This window comes from Pagrus major, chromosome 15 (genome assembly GCF_040436345.1).
Source record: "Pagrus major chromosome 15, Pma_NU_1.0".
In the NCBI taxonomy this organism is placed as follows: domain Eukaryota; kingdom Metazoa; phylum Chordata; class Actinopteri; order Spariformes; family Sparidae; genus Pagrus; species Pagrus major.
The window spans coordinates 1,593,970-1,618,425 of NC_133229.1; the positions used below are offsets into that span (position 1 = coordinate 1,593,970).

The 24,456-nt window shown below is 42.4% G+C and overlaps 3 protein-coding genes across 5 annotated transcripts; 1 reads left to right on the plus strand and 2 right to left on the minus strand.

Annotated features, from left to right (window-relative positions):
• Window positions 1-3,003: 3,003 nt before the first annotated feature.
• On the plus strand, window positions 3,004-6,140 carry cart4 (cocaine- and amphetamine-regulated transcript 4). The gene is made up of 3 exons (XM_073481679.1): window positions 3,004-3,150; window positions 4,877-4,960; window positions 6,033-6,140. Exons 1-3 carry the CDS (start codon window positions 3,010-3,012, stop codon window positions 6,138-6,140), a joined length of 333 nt encoding a protein of 110 aa, XP_073337780.1. The 5' UTR covers window positions 3,004-3,009.
• Window positions 6,141-8,588: 2,448 nt separating this feature from the next.
• Window positions 8,589-14,486, minus strand: LOC141009203 (uncharacterized). Of its 3 annotated transcripts, XM_073481673.1 has the most exons (10): window positions 13,995-14,486; window positions 13,357-13,671; window positions 12,973-13,038; window positions 12,564-12,732; window positions 12,100-12,235; window positions 11,787-11,880; window positions 11,232-11,448; window positions 10,831-11,005; window positions 10,600-10,721; window positions 8,589-10,353 (listed from the first exon to the last, which is right to left on the minus strand). In XM_073481673.1, the coding sequence occupies exons 7-10, from the start codon at window positions 11,286-11,288 to the stop codon at window positions 10,039-10,041; spliced, it is 669 nt and encodes a 222-aa protein (XP_073337774.1). In that variant the 5' UTR covers window positions 11,289-11,448; window positions 11,787-11,880; window positions 12,100-12,235; window positions 12,564-12,732; window positions 12,973-13,038; window positions 13,357-13,671; window positions 13,995-14,486; the 3' UTR covers window positions 8,589-10,038. The 3 variants fall into 3 exon arrangements, with proteins under 3 accessions (XP_073337774.1, XP_073337776.1, XP_073337775.1); XM_073481675.1 differs by having other exon boundaries at window positions 10,831-11,448; XM_073481674.1 differs by lacking the exon at window positions 13,995-14,486 and having other exon boundaries at window positions 13,357-13,761.
• Window positions 14,487-15,580: 1,094 nt separating this feature from the next.
• On the minus strand, window positions 15,581-21,239 carry LOC141009197 (uncharacterized). Its single transcript, XM_073481666.1, has 2 exons — window positions 20,557-21,239; window positions 15,581-17,652 (listed from the first exon to the last, which is right to left on the minus strand). The coding sequence occupies exons 1-2, from the start codon at window positions 20,747-20,749 to the stop codon at window positions 16,691-16,693; spliced, it is 1,155 nt and encodes a 384-aa protein (XP_073337767.1). The 5' UTR covers window positions 20,750-21,239; the 3' UTR covers window positions 15,581-16,690.
• Between the last annotated feature and the right edge of the window lie 3,217 nt (window positions 21,240-24,456).

The window sequence follows — 24,456 nt, forward strand, 5'->3', positions numbered from 1 at the left end:
GTATACTGCCCATATGAAGCAACGTGTTGCTTCAGGTCTGTGTTCACCTCTGCATGAGATGTTATTGTGAATCATTGACACCACCAACAGGAGCTGCATGAAACAATTGGAGAAGCTTTGCTTTTTAAAAATAAATTGCAATTTTAAAAATACATAAATGTATTTTGTTGAGAGAAATCAGAAAGCAAACTAACACAAAGAGACTCAAAACTAACACAAAGAGCGTCAAAACTAACACAAAGAGACTCAAAACGACCACAAAGAGATTCAAAACGATGACAAAGAGACACAAAACGACCACAAAGATACACAAAACTACCACAAAGAGACACAAAACGACCACAAAGAGACACAAAACTACCACAAAGAGACACAAAACGACGACAAAGAGACACAAAACGACCACAAAGAGACCACAAAGAGACACAAAACTACCACAAAGAGACACAAAACTACCACAAAGAGACACAAAATGACCACAAAGAGACACAAAACGATGACAAAGAGACTCAAAACGACGACAAAGAGACACAAAACGACCACAAAGAGACACAAAACGACCACAAAGAGACACAAAACGATGACAAAGAGACTCAAAACTAACACAAAGAGACTCAAAACTAACACAAAGAGACTCAAAACTAACACAAAGAGACTCAAAACGACCACAAAGAGATTCAAAACGATGACAAAGAGACACAAAACGATGACAAAGAGACTCAAAACGACCACAAAGATACACAAAACTACCACAAAGAGACACAAAACGACCACAAAGAGACACAAAACTACCACAAAGAGACACAAAACGACGACAAAGAGACACAAAACGACCACAAAGAGACACAAAACGACCACAAAGAGACACAAAACTACCACAAAGAGACACAAAACGACCACAAAGAGATTCAAAACGATGACAAAGAGACACAAAACGACCACAAAGATACACAAAACTACCACAAAGAGACACAAAACGACCACAAAGAGACACAAAACTACCACAAAGAGACACAAAACGACGACAAAGAGACACAAAACGACCACAAAGAGACCACAAAGAGACACAAAACTACCACAAAGAGACACAAAACTACCACAAAGAGACACAAAATGACCACAAAGAGACACAAAACGATGACAAAGAGACTCAAAACGACGACAAAGAGACACAAAACGACCACAAAGAGACACAAAACGACCACAAAGAGACACAAAACGATGACAAAGAGACTCAAAACTAACACAAAGAGACTCAAAACTAACACAAAGAGACTCAAAACTAACACAAAGAGACTCAAAACGACCACAAAGAGATTCAAAACGATGACAAAGAGACACAAAACGATGACAAAGAGACTCAAAACGACCACAAAGATACACAAAACTACCACAAAGAGACACAAAACGACCACAAAGAGACACAAAACTACCACAAAGAGACACAAAACGACGACAAAGAGACACAAAACGACCACAAAGAGACACAAAACGACCACAAAGAGACACAAAACTACCACAAAGAGACACAAAACGACGACAAAGAGACACAAAATGACCACAAAGAGACACAAAACGATGACAAAGAGACTCAAAACGACGACAAAGAGACACAAAACGACGACAAAGAGACACAAAACGACCACAAAGAGACACAAAACGATGACAAAGAGACTCAAAACGACGACAAAGAGACACAAAACGACCAAAGAGATACAAAACGATGACAAAGAGATACAAAACGACCAAAGAGATACAAAACGACGACAAAGAGACACAAAATGACGACAAAGAGACTCAAAACGACCAAAGAGACACAAAACGACCACAAAGAGACACAAAACAACCACAAAGAGACACAAAACGACCAAAGAGACACAAAACAACCACAAAGAGACACAAAACGACCTCAAAGAGACACAAAACGACCACAAAGAGACTCAAAACGACCTCAAAGAGACACAAAACAACCACAAAGAGACACAAAACGACCTCAAAGAGACACAAAACAACCACAAAGAGACACAAAACGACCTCAAAGAGACACAAAACGACCACAAAGAGACACAAAACAACCACAAAGAGACACAAAACAACCACAAAGAGACACAAAACGACCTCAAAGAGACACAAAACGACCACAAAGAGACTGAACTACTCTTTGTTTGTTGTGTTCAGTCTGGATGTGTCACTGTTCTGTAGGGGGCGCTGTTAGATTTAAAGCAGAGAGCAGATTTAAATTCTCACTTTGTGATCAGAGTAATCTAAAACCGATCTGTTATCTGAATGAGATCTTTATAAAAGAAGATGATTCTACATAATGAAGTGACGGCTCGTCTCTCTGCTCCTCTGAGGTTAATCTAACCTTCAGCTGTGAGTCACAGTCTGACCTTTGACCTCTACACAACAACACACAGGGCTGCAGGGTATTTACATGTAAACACTCAGCATCGACCTCTTTAATATTAACCACGCAGATACATCATCAGTGACAGGAGAAAACACGTCCGCACGCTTTTATCTGACGCACTGAATACATGAATAAAATGTGAGCGAGCGGCTGACAGCAGGAGGAGGAGGAGACGAGTATAAATACAGGAGGAGGAGAGACCAGAGCGCACATGTGAGGAGGAGGAAGAAGAAGACGAAGAAGAAGACGAAGAAGAAGACGAAGACGAAGAAGAAGAAGAAGAAGAAGACGAAGACGAAGAAGAAGAAGAAGAAGAAGAAGAGCTCACGAGAGAAAAACAAGAAATCGTTCCCCTCAGAAAGAAGCAGCTGGAGGAGGAAGCGGCTCTGGGATTAGTCACCAACGAAGAAAAGAAACAGAATATTTGTAGAATATTTCTGTCAGATCTTTCATAATTTCCCCTGTGAGTTCACGTCTGTCTAACAGAACTTCATTAAGTTTTTAATGATTTTAACAATAGTTCTGAAACTGATTATTTGTGGAAGAATATATGCTGTTATGTGTTTACATTTTTTAGGCTTTTAAAAGTATTTTTGGTGATGGAGAGCGTTCGAGCCGTCGTCTACCTGTCCGTCTGTCTGTCCGTGCTGACATCACTCTGTCAGGGTCAGAGGTCGACCGACAGCCGTCTGCCGTCCGCACCGGACGAGCCCATCATGGGACTCACAGCCAAAGACCTGGTGAGTCATCCGTCCTCATAGAGGATCTCTGAAACATATTTAGGTTTTATTATGAAACAGTCATTAAAGATGGAAAATGTTATTCGATTAATAACTGAAGAACTGAAACGTGTCCAAACCTCAACTAATGATTCAATTACAACTAATGAAGGTGGTCAAAATAAATGAATTGTAATAATAAAAACTAATCAAGAAAGATGGTTTAATTATAATGTAGCTGCTGAAGGAGTAAAAGCTGTTTGTGTTATTAAATGATGGAGAAAACAACCTAATGAAGTTTGAATTATGATCAAATTAGAAACAATAATTTAGCTGTAAGATCATTAAAATAACAGCATAATTAGATAAATGGAACTAGTTAAGGTGCAAACGTCTTCAAATTAAAAGTAATTAAGGTGTTAAATGAGGAATTTGATTTAAATTAAAAGCATAAAATGGATGATTAATTATAATTAGTGTAATTAAAGTTAAATGACTCAGGAGGTTCTGAGATTATCATATTAAAGGATCCTGAAAGTTGAACTGATGTTTTCAGATTTTAAATAATTAAAGCGTTCATTAAGGTTCAAATGAAAACTAATAAAGATGACAAATAATTAATAAACAATAAAAAATACTGAAGTGGTTAAAAATGACGAAGATGTTTTCATGTTTGTAGTAGTGAAGGTGGAAAATTGTTTAGTTAAATTATTTAATTTTATTTTCACAAACAAAATTCAATAAAATCAGATCATTAAAGACACGATGATGACATCACTGACTAATTATCGCTGATTAAGATCATCAAAGTAAAATAATGTTGAAAGAGAAACAATCATTTAAACTAACGAAGGTGACGAGAGGATCCAATTAAACAATCAGCGGTCGTTAAGACTAATCAATGTGATCGAGCTGCTTCATTAACAAACTGAACTGTGATCAGTTTAAACTGTCGCAAGTTTTCAGACGTTAAAAGAAATTAAATGTTGACCGAACTCAGTTTGAATGTTTTGTTTCATGGTGCATTTTTCTCAACAGCAACAACATCAATCAATCAATCAATCAATCAATCAATCAATCAATCAATCACATGTGCAGCTGTAGAGTGCAGCACAAAATATGAGTTATTTTAAATAACTCATAAATTATTATTACAATAAACTTTACTGATGCAGAAGTTTTAAAACATCTGGAGCTGAAAGCTTCCTGACGACACGTTCGCTCAGATTTCATTATTGTCAAACACATATTATTGGTTAAATGCAAAAAATGGATTTACTGAAAAATTTAAATAAAAAGTAAATATAGAAGACAAAAGTAGAAAAATAAAAATAAAAAAAGGGGAATTAAAGTAATAAAGTCATAAAGTCATGTCAACAGTGGGATTAGATCTGATCTTAATAAGTACATTTCAGGATCAGCCGAGAAAGATAAATAAACAATGAAGTGCAACACGTCGTCACAAACGGCCAAACTCTCTCAAGTCTCACGTCTGAGTCCTGAAACCAGAACCACCAGAACCACCTGAGAGATTTAACCGTTTACCTGTTGGCGAGCTCAGCGCTGATCACAGGACCGGAGACAAACCCTCCTCCCTCCGACTGTGACCCGGAACAAACTCGTCACCGCTGGAATAAACAGCAAATATAAACCACGACGCTGTCAAACTTCACAAGCTGATATCTGTGTGTGTGTGTGTGTGTGTGTGTGTGTGTGTGTGTGTGTGTGTGCGTGCGTGTGTGTGCAGGCTGAAGCTCTGCAGGGTTTCCTGGACGAGGCTGACAGCAGCGTCGGTCTCTCTGTGGAGAAGAAGGCCAGCGTCATCCCGCGGGTGAGAACATGACGGACAGCTGTCAATCAAACGCCAACTCACCTCCTTTTTCTCTTTCAGTTCAGTGTGTGTGTGTGTGTGTGTGAGTCCTGATGTGTCTGTGTGAGTCCCGGTGTGTGTCTGTGTGAGTCCTTGTGTGTGTGTGTGTGAGTCCTGGTGTGTGTGTGTGTGTGTGTGAGTCCTGGTGTGTGTGTGAGTCCTGGTGTGTGTGTGTGTGTGAGTCCTGGTGTGTGTGTGTGTGTGAGTCCTGGTGTGTGTGTGAGTCCTGGTGTGTGTGTGTGTGTGTGTGAGTCCTGGTGTGTGTGTGTGTGTGTGTGAGTCCTGGTGTGTGTGTGAGTCCTGGTGTGTGTGTGTGTGTGTGTGAGTCCTGGTGTGTGTGTGTGTGAGTCCTGGTGTGTCTGTGTGTGAGTCCTGGTGTGTGTGTGAGTCCTGGTGTGTGTGTGTGTGTGTGTGAGTCCTGGTGTGTGTGTGTGTGAGTCCTTGTGTGTGTGTGTGAGTCCTTGTGTGTGTGTGTGAGTCCTGGTGTGTGTGTGAGTCCTGGTGTGTGTGTGTGTGTGTGTGAGTCCTGGTGTGTGTGTGTGTGTGTGAGTCCTGGTGTGTGTGTGTGTGAGTCCTGGTGTGTGTGTGTGTGTGTGTGAGTGGGCTGACTCATCCGTCACACGGGCGTCTCCTGATGTGACGGGTGGACCAGCAGCGCAGCGCTCACACCTGAACCTGGTCCAGACGACGTGTCGGCTGCAGAGGAGCTCTGAATCTTAAAGGAACAGTTCACCCAAACATGAGCTTCAGTCAGTCAGGCGATCGCAGCCTGCTGAGGAGGCCGTGTAACCTTTGATTAACATGAAGTCTTCATGTAGCTGCTGAGCTAACAGTGTTAGCATGCGCCTCATCTGAAGTGTGTGTAGCTAACGTCTCCTCAGATCCGTTTGTGATTTCGCGGCTTCTTCTTCTTTTGTCTGAAACTTCAGCTGACTCTCCACGAGCATGTGGGGGGAGAAATGAGTGAACTGTTCCTTTAATATAAAGTTTGGCTGTTTATCGCTCAGCTGACTCTTCTCTCTCTCTCTCTCAGTGTGACGTGGGCGAGCGCTGTGCGATGAAACATGGACCTCGAATCGGTCGACTGTGCGACTGTCTGAGAGGAACAGCCTGCAACACCTTCTTCCTGCGCTGCTACTGAACACACACACGCACACACACACACACACACACACACACACCTGTCTCACCTGGCTGTCTCTGCATGTTTCTGTCTTTGTTTTCAGGTTTCTGTGTCCGTCCCTCAGATTCATTTATTTTTGTTAAATAAAGATTGTTCATAAAGCTGCTCGGCTCCGATGACCTCATGATTCAATCGTGACTTTGTGTCCTGAGTTTTGTCTGTCAGGCGGGTCTCCTTCTAAGTCGTCTGATTGGTGGGGCGTCACGTCACACGTGGCTGATGATTGGTTCACTTTGGGTCTCACTGTTTAACTGAATGTTTGCCTTCAGAGACGAACCCGACAGGAGAAGGAGATGATTTTTACCTTCAGTTGTTTTCACACGCGTCTCTGTTGGTTTGTCACCATGATTATAAAAACAGCTCAACAGATTTCCACTAGACTGTGATGGACGATGAGTCTCGGCCCAGAATAATGTTGTTGATTCAGATAAAGAGACGGATCCGGGAATTCTTACCTTGAGGGACATGTTTCCACATTTTCATTTTGTTGTCAGGGAATAATTCCTGGATGTTGATGGAAACAATCAGTCGGCTGATATCTACCAAATAAAACTCTGGATCCTGGATCTGGATTCAAGGGGCTGTTGGGCCTCAGCTGAGTGTGGTTCTAGCTTACACTGCAGAAACAGCAACCGGACTTCCCTGTATGTTTCTAGACGACTGTCGATAAATGAACCATCGTGAGGCGACCCGACCCAGAGGAGCAGGAGGCACCGGAGGAGCAGGAGGCACCGGAGGAGCAGGAGGCACCGGAGGAGCAGGAGACACCGGAGGAGCAGGAGACACCGGAGGAGCAGGAGACACCGGAGGAGCAGGAGACACCGGAGGAGCAGGAGACACCGTAGGAGCAGGAGGCACCGGAGGAGCAGGAGACACCGGAGGAGCAGGAGGCACCGGGGGAGCAGGAGGCACCGGAGGAGGGACTGAAAACTTTTAAAGAGTTAATTTGGCTGAAGAAGGAAAATGTTCTCAACACACAAAGAAAAAACACTTCATCCTTCAAACATTCAACATCAGGAGCATCGGGAGATACAAGGTTTCACTTCACAGAGAAGTACTAAAGTAACTACGGCTGTCAGATAAATGTAGTGGAGTAAAAGTATCAGGCTGAATAAACGTACTTACAGTCCAACAGCGCTCTGTTTCATTTTTAAGTTTCAGTTTAGATTCAGTCTGAACTTCCTGTCAGTTTCCTGTCACGGCGTCGAGCTAAAAATATGTTTCACAAACACGATCATCAATCACCTCTGATCGATCAGTCCTAGTGATCAGCCCGAGGCCAGCAGGCCTCAGTCTGCTAAAACAGATGGGACAGCAGCAGCATGTCGCCGCCGCATCAGCCGCTCTGAGACACGGACGCTGAGGACAGCAGCGACGCTCCGTCCGTCTACATGTGGAGCAGAGAGCAGCGGGACGCGTCACCACTGCTCTTCTTTTCTCTATTTGTCACCTGATGAAGGAAAAACTGAATTTCTGGTGATTTTCATTTTTCCTTCTCTGCTGCCGAGCGTGATCGTCCAATCAGAGACGAGCTGCGTCGATCAGACGGACGGAGTTTATCGCCGAGGATCACAGAGACGGGATGACATTCAGCTCCCAGCATCCAGCCGACAGATAACACATGCTAATTACAGCAGCTAACACACACACACACACACTCACACACTCACACACAGACACACACACACACACACTCACTCACTCACACACACACGCACACACACACACACGCACACACACGCACACACACACACACACACACACACGCACACACACACACACACACACACACACACGCACACACACACACACACGCACACACACGCACACACACACAGGTGGGGGGTCTGTGTGTGATTAAATGAGGTGCTGTGAGTCAGTTCAGATTAAAGTCTTGATCAGCTGATGTCGGGTGTTTTGTCTGACATGTTGAAAACAGGACGATGCAGTAAACACTGTTAGTTCACCTCAGTGCTAAATTTAACTTTTTCTGAGTTTATATAATTCTCACGGATTCTGAGTTGAAATGACACTTCGAACAGTGTTAATATTTTAACTGTTTAATAGTGTTAATTATTTGACACCCTCGGTGTTGTTTTATGACATCACATAAGTGCACTTTTAACTCGAAATTGTGTTATTTTATGACACAAAGTGTATTTTTAACACTAAAATGGTGTCATTTCCTTTCACTAGTGTGTTCATTAACATTCGTTGTTTTGTTTTACGATACATTAAAAGTGTAATTGTGTGTTTACTAGCCTGACACACGTCACCAAATCTGGAAATTCTTGTAGTCACCTGCAAGAAAGTTAACATACACAACACACTCTTTACTGTTACATCACAAGTTCAAATGTGTTGCCCAGCAACAGTGATCAAGTAATAAAATCATTCAAACAAACATCTGATCTTCTTTTTATTCAAAAAATAAAAAACTTCCCAGCACCATAGGAATCAGCACAATAATGAGATCAGGCACAACTGAAACATTTAGAGAAAATAATGGCACAATATATTGGCTCTCATCTCCACCAGAAGCACTCTGTCAGTCGAAGGGCTTATAAATCACAAGACTGTCTGCTTCAACATCTTTGTCATTACTTTCAAATACTTTGTAAGCATGAAAATGTTCATTGAAATGGTCAACCATAAGCTTGTTCACAAGGAAGCAGATAACAGTGTCAACAACAATTATTATTTCTATTCTGCAAAACACAGTTCAATCTCACTGCACAGGATGGATCCTGCCCTGCACTCTGTCCCACTGACTGTGACCCAGTTAGTTGCAGGGATGTCTACATCACTATAGTCCTCATTGTCCACATTAATAGATTTCATAGGTCCATACTCAATACATTTTGAACGTGATGTCTCCCAATGACGTGAGAGATTTTGTGATGTTTTGAAAATCCTGTGTTTTGCCTCAAATCTCATTCTCCACATATGTATTAGTGGTCCAATTCTTCGGATACAGGATGGATAGTGTATCATAAAGTGATGTTTCGGGATCAGGTTTCTATCGGGATACAGCTCTTTGAACAACTCATGGTGTTTCATTATCAAATGCTTAAGAAGTACAGTCATGCCAAGTGTAACAGATGGAGAAAATATAATGTTAATTATCTGCAGTAAAAGCAGCAGCAAAAACCAGTTTCGGTTTCCTTTGGTATGTAAACAAATGCATCGTTCACTGGGACTTGATCAGAAGTACCTGTTTGTTTATTTCGCCTTGTATCAAATCGAATTCCTAGAAATGTTTCTACTGGCTCCACAACACCCCGTTTCTTGTTGAAATAATTCAGTCTTTTACTTTCAGTATTGAAGTTAACAATGTCGCTCTTACAGGATTATCTTTAGGCCCAGCAGACAGTACTCGCTGCTTAACCTGAGCGTGCAGTCCACTAGCAAGTTCTTCCAAATCACCAACAACTGGTGAAACAACACTATTTGCTACGCCACTTCCTTGTAGTTTAGCAATAATTGAAGCACAAATATTTTCTGTATTTTCTTTGTTCCTTTGACCTGATTGTCCCTTAAAACACTCGGACTCTGGGTTCTGCATGGCACTTGTTCCAGAAGCTTCTGAGGTATCTTGGGGCGTGTGGAAATGAGTTTGAGATGACTCTGGCCTTGCTGCATCTGCACTTTGACAAGAATCCTTCTCATGAGAACTAATTAAATGTTTTTTGAAACCTGAATATGTTGAAAACTGACGCCTACAACGATCTTGTGCACAAACTAACTTAAACCTGGTGCTAGGATAAAAACTGTGATCAGGTCTTAGATGAGAGATCAAGGACTGGCAGGGGACATGCACCGCTTGACAAATGAAACACTTAAACATTTAAGTACTTCAGTTGAAGACTTTAGCACGAAACTCTCGAACTCTGGGAGACTCATTTGTTGTTGCTACATCAATATTGAAAACTGTTGTTTGCACGAAGGTGAAGAGCTGGCCCAGGCACTCATCGTACGACAGGTTGAACACGTAGTGGGATTTAAACAGTTCGTCAAATGCACCCAACGAGCTAGTGGCTTGGCAGGGGATGAGCTGTTTGTCCACGACAATGTAGAAAGTGTCAATCCTGTTCCTGGTTCGACCAACAGCAAGGATGTATGGTTGTCTACCATCTCTTCTCCGGAGGAGTTCATCCAAGCTGCAGCGTGACTAAACACAGAGCGGTAACATCAGCACCTCACACTGTCAAGTTTCAACTGCTCACCGGTCTGTTGAGAGTTGAGTTGTTAAACAAGCCATGACAAACTGTGTGTGTGTGTGTGTCTGTGTGTGTGTGTAGCCAACGTGAAGGCGTTCAGTTTAGTCCTTTTGTTTGACTTTGCCTTCCCAACTCATTTCTAATTGAGCTCATACATATAAAATTCTGGCTAACTGGACAAAGAACGACATGCATACCTTGTGAAAGTGCAACATTTTGTCCACTGCATCACTGGGGCTCATCTTGGTCCTCTTCCGTCCAGCTGTGGGTGGCAGGAGACGGAGAAGGAGCAGCAGAGAAGCCATGTCACCGTCCCAGGCTATCGGGAGGATAATGAGGGGAAACGAGCCATTAGCATCGAGCTGGAATGCACAAAGTAACCAGCACTTGCTGTTAGGAATAAAAATCCATCATGGCGATTAGCTCACTGGTGTCATCGTTCTCTGTCAGTTTCTCAGCAGCTTTTAGAAGTCGGCACAGCTCAATTGACTGAGTCAGGTGTCTGGCCCCATTGATAACTTTGGGCCTGAAAGTTGTGTCCCACTTCTCAAGCATCCTGGAGGCTGTTTCAGCTCCAAACAGCAGAAGGAAGTCTTGATTCAGCTGTTGATCACACGAGCAAATAAATACACAAAATTCAAAAAGGTCAGAGTATTGTACTTACATTCAAGCAACAAAACAATGAAGTGTAAATAAATGAAATGGACAGCTCAGCAGCCCTCTGACATCTAAAAAGCGTGGGAATGTTTTAAAGACATCTGTGGTTTCTGTGGGTCATGCACTAGGTCTTGGCGATATTGAAAGGTCATCTTCATCTTCTGAAACACACTTGCTTCATCATGAGAGTGAATGAGAAATGATATGGCTTCCCTGCAGGCATCTCCATCAAGCTGCTCGGGCAAAGTGGCTGCCAATCTTCGGCGCTTTGGTCCTTGTGCTTGAGCCACTGCAGCTGCCTTGGCCGGTCTTTTTACCGCATTCCTGGACATGGTCTTAAGGCGCCATGCTAAATATCCAGTGCCTTTCTCCGCATCATAGAAGTGCTCCTGTTAAGATATTTAGAAAACATCATTACAAAAGTCTTATTATTCCTTGATTTTACAAAAAATGTGGTAACAGTATTAATGAAAGGATAATCACTCTCATGTGTAGCATCCTAATGACAATCTTTATGGCAGAGTTGAACTTTTTGTAGCATACTCAAGTTTAAAATATTTTGTTAGACTTAGGTGGTGTCAATTATTTTTTACAAATACAAGAATGTAGAAATGTCAACACTATTTTGATTCGTATCTGTGATGCATCAATCATTTTAACTAAAATCATAAAACCACTGTCAGTAAAACTGCTGTGTTTTCTGGAAGTAATGATTTTTTAACCTTACATAGCCCTTTGGAGAAAAAGGATCCTTCAGTGAAGGAAGGAGTGTTATAATTCCCAGGGCACACTTCTCCTTATGTTCACGGGAAGGCATCCTCCTTTAGAAACAAATCAGTTTATACTGCGTCAAAGCCCGACAGATGTTATCTGATGACACTGCTCATATAAACAGGTCAAGACCATATTCTTAAAATACAAAAACATACAACTGAAAAATGCCCCACTTGCTATGTTAATTCAATGCAATGTATTTTGAAAATTCATGATAATCTTTCTTAATATAATGTTTACAACCTAACAATTCACTGAACACTTACCCATGCCTCTCAGTCATATGGCGAGCCAATATGTTGACAAGCTGTCTCCGGGTGCGGTGAGTGAGTGACTTTTCTGCCTCGTACTCGCCGATGACATCCTCACCCCAGGTTTGCAAAGCAAGGCATTTTTTACCATCTATTTGTGTCAAAGAAAATAAAGTTTTCAGTGTACAAATCAGTCTTTCAGGATAAAATCATTTTAACAATATACCACAAGAGTAAGAGTTAAAATCACTGATTCAGGAGGGTTTCTCACACACAAAAATGGATCAGCAATTTCAGCTAAAAAATGGAACCAATTGTTTAACTGATTATGCTGAAACTGAAACGTTAGCTTACTAAGTACAGAGCTGTTAGCCGAACCCAATCATTCTAAATGTCACAAACGCTCTGATGAGAAACTCATTTAGTTTGACACTTTATGATGGTCAACAATGTAAACTACATCTGCTGCCCTTGACTACCTCTTTTGCAGCCTCTGACTCAGAAAGCTCTGTGGTAGGCCTGGTGTGACTTCAGAGCTGGACGTACGTCTGCCTGTGGGAACCCCATGTTCTGTTGGACTGGAGTGGTCACTGTCACTTGAAGAAAGTGATGTGTTCGTATCCGTGAGGGAGGATGGTGTTGAATGATCTAAAGGAGAGAAGTGTAAAAGAAATAAAACGTAACTGTGACATGCCTGGTTAAAAATCACACTTGAGCCCACATTTTCAAACTGTTTTTGCAATTAGACACAGATCTTTCTTTTAAATATATTTTTCTATAATCTACTTTGTTACAGTAGTCAAGGCAGAGACATGAGATCTCAACTGATATTTGTGAAGCAGAAAAACCCTGAACATTGATTACAACTGATTTTATAATGAGACATACCTTCCTCTGGTGTTGGACCAGGATCGATCTGTATCTCAAGAACGATGTCTTCCTCCAGTGTCTGAGCTGGGTAGTTAATAGATTTCATGTGTTCAGAATCAGGTTACAAAAAAAAACTACACGCTTTTTCAAATATAAGATGGAGCAAAGATTACAGTTAGATTATAAAGGACTACACTTCATTTTAAAACACAGCTATTGTCAAGGAATGAAAAGGTATAATCATAGACAGCAGTTGTTTTCATACCTCATTGATTTGGTCAATTTTAAATGATGATTATGTTCTAATGAATATCAAAGTAAGTTACTACTCACTTTTCACTGATGGTGACTTAACCAATATCTGATTTTTTAACGATTTATGGATAACAGAAATGTACCTACCTGCATCAGGAGTCCTGTCACGTACTGTCAGGCATAAATCCGGACTGGCCTCTATCGGTTCAGAAAAGATGTCTTCCTCAACTACTGTGTTGGTTTCATCAAAAGCATCAAGTTCAGTAGCATCAGGAAGCCCAAACTTGTATTTGACTGTAGGAAGATAATCATGAAAACAGATTAAAAAATACATGATGCTGATCTTAAGGTGCAGTAAGTGATTTGCATTTGTGAATTTAAGTGTTGAATAGCTCTACTTCCCGACAGCCGTCAGTGCTTTAGGGTGTTTGTCAGTAACATGGATCTCCCAGTATCTCTGCTCTGCAGCAAACAGAAAATCAGTCACAGTGTAGACGACAATGCTAACACTTTTTGGGGGGATAGATGCAATTACTTACACCACCTTTAAACTGCACTTTAAGGATGCCTGATCAAACTTTTCTCTTTACGATCTCTGAAACTACATAATGCTTTCACTGCAGTAACTGCAGCGTCAGAATGCTGCACTTTGGTCAGGACCAACACCAGTGTGTACAATACAAAAAGCTTTCCTTTTTTGCAAATTGAAAACCAAAAGTGCCATCCTAAATACATAAATCCTTGTCTTTATTTGTTGTGAGGGCAACTATGAGATGGCTACTCACCTTGAGCGATGAAATCCAAAAAGGTGAACCCTGACAGTAATCGGATGTACTTCTTGATATTCTGGTACTTCACCTTGAGCAACATTGCCACAATTTTAAACTGCACCTGGTAGAATAAGTGGAGAAATGTGGCTGTTAAACTTCATCAGGTGCAAGGGATTAATTTTTGAGACTAAGATGGAACCAATGTGGTCCCTGTAGGAAAGTGATGCAACGGACAGCACTCAAGCAGAAAAAACTGAGTCTCTTCTATGAATTGTAACGTTTTTTAACGTCCAGACGGGAGCAGGCGGCGAGATGTCCGCTGCATAATTTCTGCATCCTGCTAGTGATGTTACGTTCACGAACGATCCGATTCTTTTGAACAGCTCTTTGGTATGAACGAGGGGAACCGACTTATTTGAGAGCCGTATATTTAACCTCTTATCTTGAATAGCCATTCGTGGCTATTCATCATCTTTGCATTGACTATAAAAATAAATAAATTAAAGGGCTCTTGGAAAGGAACGGAGCCATGAGATCTCCCTTCAAAGAGCCGTAAATCTCATCACTTCTGCCTGTTGCATGCGCCTTGCCTTGCCTGGTTCAAACGGTATATTTTCAGTGAGTGTGAACACGTATATCACAGACAATGTGTAGTTGTGTTTGTGTGAATGAGTATAAACGGGTGATGTCCGTGCCTGATTAAACAGAAATTGTCTGAAAAGGGCAACAATTTCACTACGACAACGACGCCACCCCTCCCCCACATTGATGCGCAGATTTAAATTTGACAAAACACTCACCATCATTTGACTTAAAAAACGCTAATTCATCCACCACTGGTCACCTTAGTACATCTTAACACATTTATTTTAGCTTAACACTTGATATTTGGCCGGATAAATAAGTTACCGCTCAATAACTTTGTTTTAAACAACCACTTGTTGTCAGCAAACGTGAACGTATTTAACAGCTTGTCTCAACCAGGTCAATGACAATTCAGTCGCTTCACACCCCATGATATGTTAACACTTCATACAGCGATCACCATCCCGTAGAAGTAAATATATTCGGTTCTTACCTTATTTAAGCCGTTTAATCCACACAGGGTCTTTGCCCGCTTCTCCTATTACCAACCGACGTGAGTGAAAAAGGCGCGCACGTCCAAACCGGATGTTGTGATCAACTCTGCCGGGAGTGAATGTAACTCAGTCACAGGTGTTAACGTTAAACTCGCTTGATTGACAACGCTCGCAGAGCTATTTGATCACTACAAGTGTTGAAACAACACCAAAATCAACTCAACATGATGTACAGTGAAAAAACAACACTACAGATTCTGCTGTGCAGCTGCGAGTCGGTCTGAGATTCTCATGAACCCAAAACGATCCAGAAGCTGCGAGGAAGCGAAGAGTTGTTTGTTTTCTACGTCTCATCTAAACTGTTTTCTCTCCAGTTTATGACGCAAGAACTTATGAACATCGTTTCTAAAACAATAAACTTCACTTCCATCTGTGAAATCCTGAAATAAAAATTTTAGAAGAATTTTTTATTATTTGTGAAACCAAGGAGACAAAAAGTATTTAAGGAGAAAAAAAAGATCATGAATGAAACCACGTGCATTTATTTTCCTTTTCTAAAAACATTTCTTTGTTGGTTGTTTTTTCTCTCTCCTGTTTATGATGCGAGAACTGGTGGAAAAAACAGTTTCCGTCCTTGAAAACACGTTAGTAACTGAGTTAACAAAGATTTACGGGGAAAAAAGATTTGGTTTCAAACATAAAAACCAAAACATCTGAAAACAGAAATCCTGAAACAAGTGGAAAAAGTTTTGGCAGGAGAAAAAATTATTATTTTTCTGAACAGGTCCAAAAGTGTCTGAACGAAGCCGCAGAGACTCAAACTGTCCTCAGGACAGGTGTCTCATGACTGCAGCTCCCCCTGCTGGAGCCGCCTGGTAACTACTGCTGGTGTTATAATGGCACTTTGTACTGAACTCTAACTGCTGCAACTGACGATAACCATAACAACCACGAACTAAACATAAAGAGGCTCATGTATCAGAACAGCTTCATCTGACTCACACACACACACACACACACAACAGTAACGTTACACAACCTGCTAAGACACAACACATGTACACGCAGGTTGTTTATTGTGCACGCAGAGATTCACACTCTCCTGGAGGAACATGAGGTCGTCGTGCACTTCAGCCTCTTCTGGTCAAAATGAGTATTACAAAAATAAACACTTAGAAAAATGAGCCTCACTAAAAGAATATTTTATTCTCCTGCCAAAACTTTTTTTCATTTGGTTTCACTCATGAAAAAAAATCTCCTGAAAATAATTTTTTCACCTGATTTCTCTGTCCTCTGAATTTGTGTTTTTTTGTATGAAACAAAATGTTTTCCTCCTTAAATCTTTGATGAACTCAGTTACAAACATGAGGAAAGAAAGTCGCATGTTTTCCAGGACGGGAACGTCCTGATTTTCCTGGTAAAACTATTTTTTCCACCAGTTCTCGCATCATAATCAGGAGAGAAAACATTTTAGATCAGACTTAGAAAATGTTTCACCAGAAGTCTTCACTCTGCCCTCAGGACTTCTGTAAATTGTTCAGATTTATCAGCAGAGCTTTAGTCAACCCATTAATAACGTCAGTCGGGTCATCTACCAGTTCCTGATAAATGTAGATGTGTTATTATCCAGAGTTACTGACACTGTGAGGACTCTCCACCACACACGTGGTTTTTGAACTGATAACGCCAGGTGAACCTCTCGTTACAAACGCTGCAGCTGAACGGTTTCTCTCCTGTGTGGGTTCTCATGTGAGCCTGTAAATCTGAATAACGGGTGAAGCGTTTGCTGCAGAAGGAACAGCTGTGGGGTTTCTCTCCTGTGTGGGATCGTATGTGAATCTGTAAATCTGCGTTCCATAAGTAACATTTATTACAGTGAGAGCAGCGGTACGGTTTCTCTCCCGTGTGGTTCTTCAGGTGGTTCTGCAGAGTGTTCTTACGGCCGAACCCTTTACCACAAACTGTGCACCTGAACGGTTTCTCTCCGGTGTGGGTTCTCTGGTGGTAGTCCAGACCTCCTTTTTGAGCGAAGCTTTTACCACACAAAGTGCAGCTGTAGGGTTTCTCTCCTGTGTGCATCCTCATGTGTGTCTTCAGACTCGACTTCCCACAAAATATTTTACCACATTCAGAGCAGAGAAACGGTTTCTTGCCAGTTTTACACCTCATGTTACTTACAGGGACTTGTTTTTTCAAAAAGCTCAGTCCTGACTGAGGTTCTCTGCACTCCTTCCTGTTTTCAGTCTCAGGTTCAGAAGAGTCGTCAGTGTCGTCACTCTCAGGTTGTAAACGTTGATCTGGGTCTGAGGTCCTGGCTGGTTCTGGTCCTCCACAGTCCTCTCCATCAGCTTCTGTCTCCATCTGTTCAGTTAGTCTTTGATGGAGCTGTGAGGGCTGAGGTTTTCCTTCATCTTCATCTTCACTCTTCACAGTGAAGGTGAACCTGGTGACGTCATCCTCCTCCTGATTGGTCCAGAGTTCCTCCTGTTCCTCTTTAATGTGTGGCGGTTCTGGTTCCTCCTGGTCCAGACTGGAGCTGCACTCCTGCTGCTCAGGGGGAACCTCTTCTTCACTCACCGACAGCTGCTGGACGTCTGCAGGAAAAACAGTGAAATACAAACACACATTGAGGATTTCATGTTAACGAGGAGTGTAACAGGATCAGAGCCTGAGAACAATCTGCCTGACACCGAGAGTTCAAGCTGTAGATACTGACAATTACATCTTGAGGTGGACAGGCAGTCCAGTGTCAAACTGTGTACAGTCTGAAGTCAGTCCAATTAAAGGGTTCATACAAATCTTCCATTTCACAAGTCAAGTTCAGAGTCAGGAGATTTATTCAGACCAGATTTGGTGAACTGGCAGATGGAGGAGTTAGGTGTAGATCCAGACCTTCTGGTCGAATAAACATCTGCAGCCGAATGTATAAAGCTCTGTGTATTCAGCGTAGAAATCTGTGTTCATACACAGACGTATTAAACCCTCGTACGGCTGTTCCCACGCTTCTTTTCCTCAAACATCTCAATCATCTGACCATCAACACAGTTCACTGAACGGCCCGAATCACCTGGTTTACATATAAATGTCAGAAGCAAAGGAGCAGCTGAAGAACAGGAAGTGTAGTTTGACTGGGAACTTGAAGTGATGATGATCAGACTGACAGAAGAGTTTTATTTACAGGCTGCAGTTCTGACAGAGGAGCTGAACGCTGTGAGTTCAGAACGGCCCACTTTTAAAAGTGATCTGAGGAGGATCCCCTCGCTCTCTCTGCCTGATGATGTCATCATCGTGGGCCAGAACATCAGAACGGTCCCTGAACACTGGCTCCGGTCCAAACTGCTCATTGGTACCGCCCTCTAACACCAACACAGCTGTTGTGTCATGCGGCTACAGCCCTTATAGTGCCGCTGACACCTGGATGTGTTCTCACTCCTCAATAATACAGGAAATAATCTTTGTTTACGTTTAGAAAGATCATGTGTTTGTTTATTTACATAAAGATCATTATAATTACTGACACACATGTTTACAGAAGACAGTAAACGCATCACAGTGAAGGTTTTAAACTATAGATGTGATCCTCAAACATGATTTAGTGAAAATAAACAGCTGTAAATAAAACGTCACCTGATTCACACTTTTCTCCTCATTTTTACAAACTCACAATGTCCCAGTGCTCAGACACGACTGTGTTCATGTTACACGTGCTGAGCAACACGGATCAGTACAAACTGTCTCTGTGTGGACGCTTATACATTTAGAAACCTGGTGGAAAAAGGTGGAAGTACGCGTGATTTATACGTTTGGCTCCTGGAGTCTCATCAGATTCTGTTCTGATCCGGAGCCATTTACAGACGGGAGGAGAGCTCAGAGATTACTTCTGAACTTCTGGGATTAAAAAGTGGATTTATCTTCACTCCTGTTGATCAACCTGACTGCAGCAGTGATCCGGAGGTGACCTCCATGTTCTGTAATGTTGACTGCTGATTGAAGCTGGAGGGGAAATGTACTTTACTTCATGAACGTTACAGAGAGGAGAGAGAGAACCAGAACCAGAGTCTCTGCTGAGTGCTGACTTCACTCAGAGCTTCAGCTCAACTCAAACACAGACTCGTTCTGTCTTAATTTAAACAAACATGTGCGATGTGTTCTCAACTGATGTTCACTGCCAGCTGATCTATCACTCTCAGACATGCAGGCCAAACAAACCCTGTCCCCCGCTGCTGAAGAAAATCTGAGGACACACAGCTCTTATATACTACATCCAAAAATTAAAGGCCCGGGACGTGACGAATATACAACAGGAGTAGGTAAAACACTCTTCTGCACACTGGCAGCAAAGCTAGTTTGCAACACGGCTATATTATCACATTAAAATGATCGCCAACAGGTAGAGAAAGGTGACATTGACTGGATTCATCTAAGCTGCCCGGATGTGTTATTACATTAAAACACCAAAGTTACAAACAAACGGACCGACAGAGGCAGCGATGGACCAGCAACACCCAAGTTCTGAGAGGTGAAATGATTACTTTAATACATTACATTTATCAAAGTAGTCTGGCGGATGTGAGGAGAGCACAGATGGATACAACAGCTCCAGTTCCTCACATACACAGCAGCATCTAATCATCCCACATCACCTTTGTCTTCTTCTGTAACCTTTTGTCTAATTTAACGTCCGTTGTCATGAAATACAGGACGATGATATACATAAACAGTTACCTGTGACGTGACGTCCATTTGCACATTATGATTGGTTGACAGCTTCATTCACTGTGTCAAAGCTCAGAAACATGTCCCTTAGTCTGAGAAACACTGTTACTTTTTTGCCACATAATATTCACGTAGACAAAAACAGTTTGATTAAAAAAACTGACGTGTGAATTAATCGTACAAAACCCCTCCTGGTGTGTACAGGCTGTTTGTTTAAATCATTTCTACGCATCTACGGTGTCTGAGATGATCGTCTAAACGTGTTCAGTGTAAATATTCTTCATGCTGTCAATATTTTACACATCACATCCTCTTTGTTTCAAACTCTTTACAAATCGTTTCATATCAAAAAACTGTTTTCAAAGTTCATATTACACATTTTTATATTTCACTTATGATCCGACACTTCTGCAGTACTTGTCTTTGTCTCTTACTACGATTATTGTTACGCAGCAACACGGAAATTAAATCACGTTACTTTTATTTTGAAATCCGGATGCAGTAAACACAGTGGCTGTGCTTCATTTAAAACGAGGCTGCTGACGTCACAAACAACTGAGCGATGACGTAACAGCGTGTACCAATCAGTAAACACGTGACAGGTTGTTTACTCTAACAGCTGATCGTTGGGTGAAAATGACGTCACAGACAGCAGACACACCGAACCGCGTCAGCGCCGTTAAGTTACCGTAAAGTTGAGAATACAGACGCCCTCCTGTTGGAGCGGCGGCTGCTGTGACGTCAGTATAACCACCACAGAAGAAGAAGTGAACGGAACCGACCTGCTCTGTGTAACCGGACCTGAGGCTTGAAAACAGCGTCCAGTAGTTTCCGCTGCCGCTCGTTCTCCTCTTTGGAGCGACTCAGCTCCTCCTCGTACTCTGCTATCGCTCTTTCCAACAGCCCAGATATCTCTTCAGCAGCCGCAGCCAGCCGCTGCTGCACCAGCGCGCGCAGCATCTGGACTTTAGACATTTTCACAGTCACACAAACTCCGTCACACACACTGCTGCTCTCCGTCACACACACTGCTGCTCTCCGTCACACGCACTGCCTGCTCTCCGTCACACACACTGCCTGCTCTCCGTCACACACACTGCTGCTCTCCGTCACACACACTGCTGCTCTCCGTCACACACACTGCCTGCTCTCCGTCACACACACTGCTGCTCTCCGTCACACACACTGCTGCTCTCCGTCACACGCACTGCCTGCTCTCCGTCACACGCACTGCTGCTCTCCGTCACACGCACTGCCTGCTCTCCGTCACACGCACTGCCTGCTCTCCGTCACACACACTGCTGCTCTCCGTCACACGCACTGCTGCTCTCCGTCACACACACTGCTGCTCTCCGTCACACACACTGCTGCTCTCCGTCACACACACTGCCTGCTCTCCGTCACACGCACTGCCTGCTCTCCGTCACACACACTGCTGCTCTCCGTCACACGCACTGCTGCTCTCCGTCACACACACTGCCTGCTCTCCGTCACACACACTGCTGCTCTCCGTCACACACACTGCCTGCTCTCCGTCACACACACTGCTGCTCTCCGTCACACACACTGCTGCTCTCCGTCACACACACTGCCTGCTCTCCGTCACACGCACTGCCTGCTCTCCGTCACACACACTGCTGCTCTCCGTCACACACACTGCCTGCTCTCCGTCACACGCACTGCCTGCTCTCCGTCACACACACTGCTGCTCTCCGTCACACACACTGCAGCTCTCCGTCACACAGCCGCTGTTTACAGCTAGCATGCTAAGCTAACGTGTGTAGCTTTGTAGGCTACCATTCAGAACAAAGGTGAACAGCACAAAGTCCATTCACACACGCTGATCAGAACACAGAGGTTCTGGTGGGGCAGCGCTGTTCGGCTCACACACTCTGGACACAAAGACCGGCACTCTGCTGCCGTGTTGTTACTGGGCGCCATCTTGGTCAGAAGCGTGAAGTTCGCGGCAATAGAGAAGAGAACTTCCGGGGCACGTTGGTGCCTGAACTTCAAAATAAAAGCCAACATGTTACCAAAAGGACAGGCTTACTACAAATAACAAAAGGCAGGACCATATATGTATGTATGTGTATATATATATCTATATATATAGATAGATAGATATATACACATAAATACAAATATTCGTACATATATACGTATATTTGTATTTTGTATAGAAAACAAAGTAGTTTCCTCACATATATATGTATATATGTATATATATATACATATATACATATATGTATATATGTATATATATATATACATATATATATATATATATATATATATATATATACATATATATATATATATATATATATATATATATATATATATACACACAGTTGAAATATTCAGTTATATTCAGTTGAAATCTGATATATTGCCAAACAGGCACTTTGACAACAGGTCGTCCTGCATCGTCTCATCAGTCAGCTGTCTTTACTCTCATCATGTTACTGAAATGTGACTCCTGCCACTCTGCTGCTGGCGCTGCTGCACAGAAGCCTGCAGCAGTTTGTAACTGTAGCGTCCATAATCAAACTAAGTTTTGATTTTTTAAGAAGCAAGACAACAGTGGGCAAGTAATGTTGGTGATCATCAACGTTTGGCCTAAAGTGGTCTGGTACCGAGTACACTTATGAACCAGCTTATTTACATCTAGAGCATTTAGCAGACGCTTTTGTCCAAAGTGACTTACAATGAGTGCATTTGTCACGAGATAGAAACACAACATATCACCGTCGATAAAGTAAGAATGAAAGAAATAGAAACAATTTTCAAGCCCTAGTCTGAGCAAAGTAGCTGCTATTTATCAAGGATACCTTAAGTACGTAAGTGCTGAGGCTCAGAACACACGTGCATATCCTTTTTTATCTGTTTATCTGTTTTTTTTTTATTTTATTTTGGGGGGGGTCATGCTCTGCGGGGTCGAGGTGAAGTCTGAACAAGTGAGTCTTGAGTCTTTTGTGGAAGATGGCGAGTGACTCTGCTGTCTTGACGTTGGTCAGGAGGCGCCAGAACAGAGAAGAGTCGGGACTTCGCTGGGCGGCCTTTGTTTGCTCTCAGCGATGGCGGTACCAGCCGGACAGCTGACGAAGTAGAGCGAAGTGCTGGCGCTAATAAGTAATATATTACTCTACACAGACAGTAATATTGTATTGTAATATATTACTTTAAAATGAAGGTAACTGGTAATTCATATCAGCTCTGTGCGCTACGGTAGTTATATATGTCGATGTATTGTGTATTAAAGTACTTTGGGTGTTATCAGGTTGTATCTGACTGCAGCTAGCATGCTAAGCTAACGTGTGTAGAATCGCCATGTGAACACAACGACCGGACTCTGCAACAAAATCACAATTCAATTCAAAGGGGCTTTGTTGGCATGAAAGTTTAACAGCAATGTTGCCAAAGCATCTGTCCAAACACTCGACGCCATTTCGCTAGCGACAGTAAGTATGATCACTTCCGGGTGTCACTTCCGCTCGCCTGTCAAAATAAAACCTCCTGAACTTTAATCACGACAGATTGTTTATTGATCCGCAGGGAAATGTAGCTCATAGGACACACAAGAATATATAACAATAAAATGACTCGACGCCATCTTTTCCCACGTTGACTACGTTGATCCCCGGTGTCGTCCCCGGTGTCGTCCCCGGTGTCGTCCCCACACACTGAAGTGAAACATCAGACATGGTGATGATTTCTCCACCAGTGTAAATCCTTGATGCTGAACGGAGTCTCATTCTGGTTTATTGTTCCTTATTCGGTTTTGGTAATTAAAAAAGGCTGAAGTAGACTTTCTGTTGAGATGTGATTCTGATCGTAGTTCATCAGCAGGTCAGCTGTCTGCCCTCCATCAGCAGGCCTCCTCTACTGGAGGTTAACTGATAACATATTGTTACACCACAGAACAATGTGTGGAACAACAGATCCAGTCTGTGGAGCAGAACATCTGGATATGGAGGAAAAGGGAGTCCAAAGGGATCTGCAGCCTGTTTTATAGATGACTGTGGGAATCTGTTACAGCACGAAGAGTTGAGTGAGAAATATTCTGTTCAATGTAAAGAAGTGTAGGACGATAAACGGTCATCAGCAGCGACAGAAGACATTCTGTACTCAAATATCTCTCCGCTGGACTGAGACGGCTCTGCTTCGAAGGAATTGATTTGCGTGACAGTAAATAAACTAACAAGGTTATCAGAATATTCTGGTACAAGAATGTTTCCAGAGCCCCATCAGAAGAAATGATGTTCTCAGGGACTTTAAAGCCGGTGAGGTTGAGACAACATGGAGGAGATGCATTTCATTCACTTCAACATTGAAAATGAGATTTTTCCAACAAACCAGCTGTTGAGACTGAGGTTGAACTCTGATGTGAATAACTGTGTTTTCAGTCAAAGTGTAGTTGAAAGTTTAGTTTGACTGTGAGTCAGTGACATGCAGCGCCGGCCACAGTCCGAGCCGTCACCACTGACGGAGAAAACACTCAGATTTAGTATTTCTGCTAGAAATCTGGATCTGGATTTTGTTGGCGGCGTCCGGCCCGACCGGCAGTCCAAAGCGTTTGTATTTGACGAGTTGGGAATGAGACGTAAAAAACAACTTTTCTTACAAACAGCACCTTTAATATTGTAAATATTAAAATACAGAGTTTGAATCCTCCACAAAAC

Excerpts from the sequence above, each read along its gene's own strand:
- cart4 (XM_073481679.1), top strand. The coding sequence starts at position 3,010 with ATGGAGAGCGTTCGAGCCGTCGTCTACCTGTCCGTCTGTCTGTCCGTG. Across the intron at positions 3,151-4,876 it reads GACTCACAGCCAAAGACCTG|GCTGAAGCTCTGCAGGGTTT; the intron begins GTGAGTCATCCG and ends GTGTGTGTGCAG. Across the intron at positions 4,961-6,032 it reads AGGCCAGCGTCATCCCGCGG|TGTGACGTGGGCGAGCGCTG; the intron begins GTGAGAACATGA and ends TCTCTCTCTCAG.
- LOC141009203 (XM_073481673.1), bottom strand. The coding sequence starts at position 11,288 with ATGGAGATGCCTGCAGGGAAGCCATATCATTTCTCATTCACTCTCATG. Across the intron at positions 10,722-10,830 it reads GACAGAGAACGATGACACCA|CCTGGGACGGTGACATGGCT; the intron begins GTGAGCTAATCG and ends TCCTCCCGATAG. Across the intron at positions 10,354-10,599 it reads AAATGTTGCACTTTCACAAG|TCACGCTGCAGCTTGGATGA; the intron begins GTATGCATGTCG and ends CTCTGTGTTTAG.
- LOC141009197 (XM_073481666.1), bottom strand. The coding sequence starts at position 20,749 with ATGTCTAAAGTCCAGATGCTGCGCGCGCTGGTGCAGCAGCGGCTGGCT. Across the intron at positions 17,653-20,556 it reads GGTCCGGTTACACAGAGCAG|ACGTCCAGCAGCTGTCGGTG; the intron begins GTCGGTTCCGTT and ends TTTTTCCTGCAG.